General features: G+C 43.5%; 1 protein-coding gene across 1 annotated transcript; it reads left to right on the top strand.

Annotated features, from left to right (window-relative positions):
* LOC127772232 (uncharacterized) lies at positions 1-546 on the top strand. Its single transcript, XM_052298243.1, has one exon. It carries the CDS (start codon positions 48-50, stop codon positions 327-329), a length of 282 nt encoding a protein of 93 aa, XP_052154203.1. The 5' UTR covers positions 1-47; the 3' UTR covers positions 330-546.
* Positions 547-3,344: the final 2,798 nt, after the last annotated feature.

Below are 3,344 nucleotides of genomic sequence, written 5' to 3' on the forward strand. Positions count from 1 at the left end.
CCGATCGATTCCAGAAAAAACCGATCGAGAGAACGTACGCTTTGAGTATGGACAGGCGACGGCGTGTGCACGTCGCCTTTCTCGCCGTGCTCGTCGCCGTCGTCGCGCTCGCCGGAGCTATCGCTACCGCCGCCTCCGACGCGCGGTCCAGAAACGGCGCAACGGCGGCGGTGGGTGGGGAGGCCGTGGTGCACCGGCGCATGCTGGCGAGCAGCATCCAGGACTCGGTGCTGAACGCCAACAAGCCGGCGTGCCTCCAGTCGTGCACGGCGGCTGGGCAGCCGTACACCGGCCGTGGCTGCACGAACGCCTACCAGTGTAAAGGCTGAGCAGCAGCAGCATTACAACCGGCCGTACGTACGTGATCGATAATGTCGATTAATCACGTACTCCGCAGCGGCGGCGTCGTTCCTTAATTTTCTTCTTCGTTGATTAGCTAAGCCGCTGATCAACTAATTAGCTCTTGCATGCTCAAATCTTTGGAATGTTCCCAGCTTTGATCTCCCTGATTGAATTTGTGGGTGTTATATTGTTAATGTGATTGATTTCGAGCGGATCAGTGCGTGTTCGTGTAATATGTTTGTTGCTGCTGCTGCTCTGCAGTTTGTTGTGTTTCTGGGTCGAACTTGTATTTTCATGTTACAGATCATAATTAAGCACGTAGGGCCGGAGGCACAATCATAGGGCGCGCGCGTCAGAGGCCCCCCGCGTTCGCATTTTGTTTTTCCCGATTTTGACGCGCACGTTCTTTTTTTTTTCCCGTTTCTTTCCTTTTTTTAATCATCTCTTTACAAATACATAATTGAAAGTTTTTAATTTTGGTTTGAAAGATTTCAAATCTTGACTGAAAGTTTTCAAATCTGGATTCAAAGTTTTCAAATATGAGATGAATGTTTTAAATTTAAGTTGAAAGTTTTCAAATCTGGGTTGAAAGTTTTTAAATATGGGTTGAAAGTTTTAATTGTGAGTTAAAAATTTTCAAATCTGGATTGAATGTTTTCAAATCTAGGTTGAAAAGTTTTTCAAATTTAAAATAAAAATTGAAAGTTTTAAATTTAGAATATAGTCTTAAATTTGGAAAGTCAAATAAAACAACCAAACGCTAACACAGAAAATAAATCTAAACTAATCACAACGCTAATCACATTTCCTAATACAACCTAATTACCTATAGACGTTAATCATGTTTTTCTAATCTGATTTTAACCCACTGCATTAACGACACGTGGTCTTTCTGGGCGCAAAAAAAGAAATAAAAATGAAACGATGACGCGACAGCGCGATGGTGGGCCGCGTGAGATGGATGGGCCAGAAACACGCGTGACATAAGTTTATAGCGCGTACGCGCTAATTAACAAAACCGCAATCATAGGTCTCTCGTGAGCTCAGCGATGGTCCTAACAGGGCCCAACCACGAAAGGCCGAAAAATCAAGTGCTCAACCCGGTGGGCCATTAATGGGCACATCGACGAGCAGCATGAATTGTACAAAGGAAAAAGTCCAGTTTGGGTCCCTCCAATATAGGTTAGATTTAGAGTATATCCCTCGACCACAAAATTGGATATAATGGCTTATCTAAATATTAAAACCGGGCAAAATGACTCCTATGACAATATTGGAAGCGGTTTTCACTGACGTAGTATCCAAGCTGGGTCGCTGACCACGTCACCGGTGGCGAGACGGCTTCTTCCTCGACCATGGTACGACAAGGGTGCTGCGGTCCAAGGGAAAGGCATTGTGGCTCTCCTTCCACGACAAGAAAGGAGAAATAGTGGTTTAGTCACTAGCATGTGGGCTTCACCTGAGCCCTACTTATTTTTTTTCTTTATTTGTAATGCTATTACATTGTTAATGACAAAATTTGGTCTCTTTTTTTTTTCATCAACAGCTATGTAAGTGCCACCTAAGATGAAGATAAGGTAAACAAACATCACATCAGCGAAAACCACCTTCAATAATATTGTCCTAGGAATCATTTTACTCTAATTTTAATAGTTCGAGGAGCCCGTATCTCTGGTTTACAGCCGAGGGATATACTCTAGATTTGACCTGTATTTTATACTAGGAAGTCAAATTGGACATTTCCTTTGCACATTTATATATAGTGAAATCACTCGAATAACGGAGCAATTCTTCCCTCTTTACCTTACTATATGTTTTTTTTTTCATTTCACTTCACTTAGGCTGCTACATATAACTCTACTTCAGACTCAAACCCACCTACCGGTGTGAACAGTAAATGGATGATTTGCCAAGCCAGGCATTGCCGTCGGTTAATTAGTTGTAATGAGCTACTGTCATCTTTGAAATTTACTGCTACCAGCTTTGATCTCTCTTTGTTGGTGTGATGTGAATGTGATTGGTCTCTAACGGAGTGCTTGTAGTATCAAACTACTGCGAGAGCTCGATGGCAGTGGTCGAGTCCGAGTACTGCATTAAGGGGGTGAGGGGTCGTGCTCAGAGATGGCTTCGAACATCGGCGGCAGCGGAAGAGCTCGAGGACAGCCGCAACTGAACGTGAGCTCAGGGAAGGCAGGGGAGACCAGATGTGAGCTCGAGCACAGCGGCGATGACAGCGGACGAGCTTAGGGACAGCGACGGACCTAGCTCGGAGAATGCTTCGGGAGGACGGGCGGACGGAAGGGCACAAAATAAAAAATTTCACTCCCTGTTGACATACTCCCTTTATCCTATGTTAAGTGCAGCCATGATTTTTAGCACTCAACTTTGATCATTCGTCTTATTTAAAAACTTTTTGAAAAAAATTTAAAAACATATGTCAGGAGTAAATTACTGTTCATGTTTTATCATCTCATAACAACGAAAAAAACTAATTATAAAATTATATTGGATGGAAAATACTGAAATTCCTGGGCGGTTTCTGTTTTTGTCCACACTCCAGGGATAAGACAGATTTCACCATCGAGGTGCCACGTAAGCTGCTGATGTGCGTCAAAATGGTAACCAAATTAGCGGTGTCTATAGTGGCGTTTGGAAATAAGGGCATTAGCAGTGCGTCTTCAGGTTTTGCCGGACCTCACATGCCAACTAGACGAAGAAATATATAAGCTACATGCTCCACGGTGCAAGTTACCTATATGGCTTGTTTGGCAACTTAAGAGAACGGATTGGGAGTTTACACGAGGGAATTGATGGTGAGATTAAGATGGGAATTTAATTTTTCATCCCAGTCTCTTGTTTGTTAGAGGTGGTGGAAATTGATAGGGAGTTTAGTTGGAGATTAGGTCATTAATGAAAACGGATGGCTAAGATTTGTTTTAGCGAAGTAAAGGAGGAATTCCCTCCCAATTACCACCCCCTACCCAGGTATTGAAAAGGAGGGA

This window comes from Oryza glaberrima, chromosome 4 (assembly GCF_000147395.1).
Source record: "Oryza glaberrima chromosome 4, OglaRS2, whole genome shotgun sequence".
In the NCBI taxonomy this organism is placed as follows: Eukaryota; Viridiplantae; Streptophyta; class Magnoliopsida; order Poales; family Poaceae; genus Oryza; species Oryza glaberrima.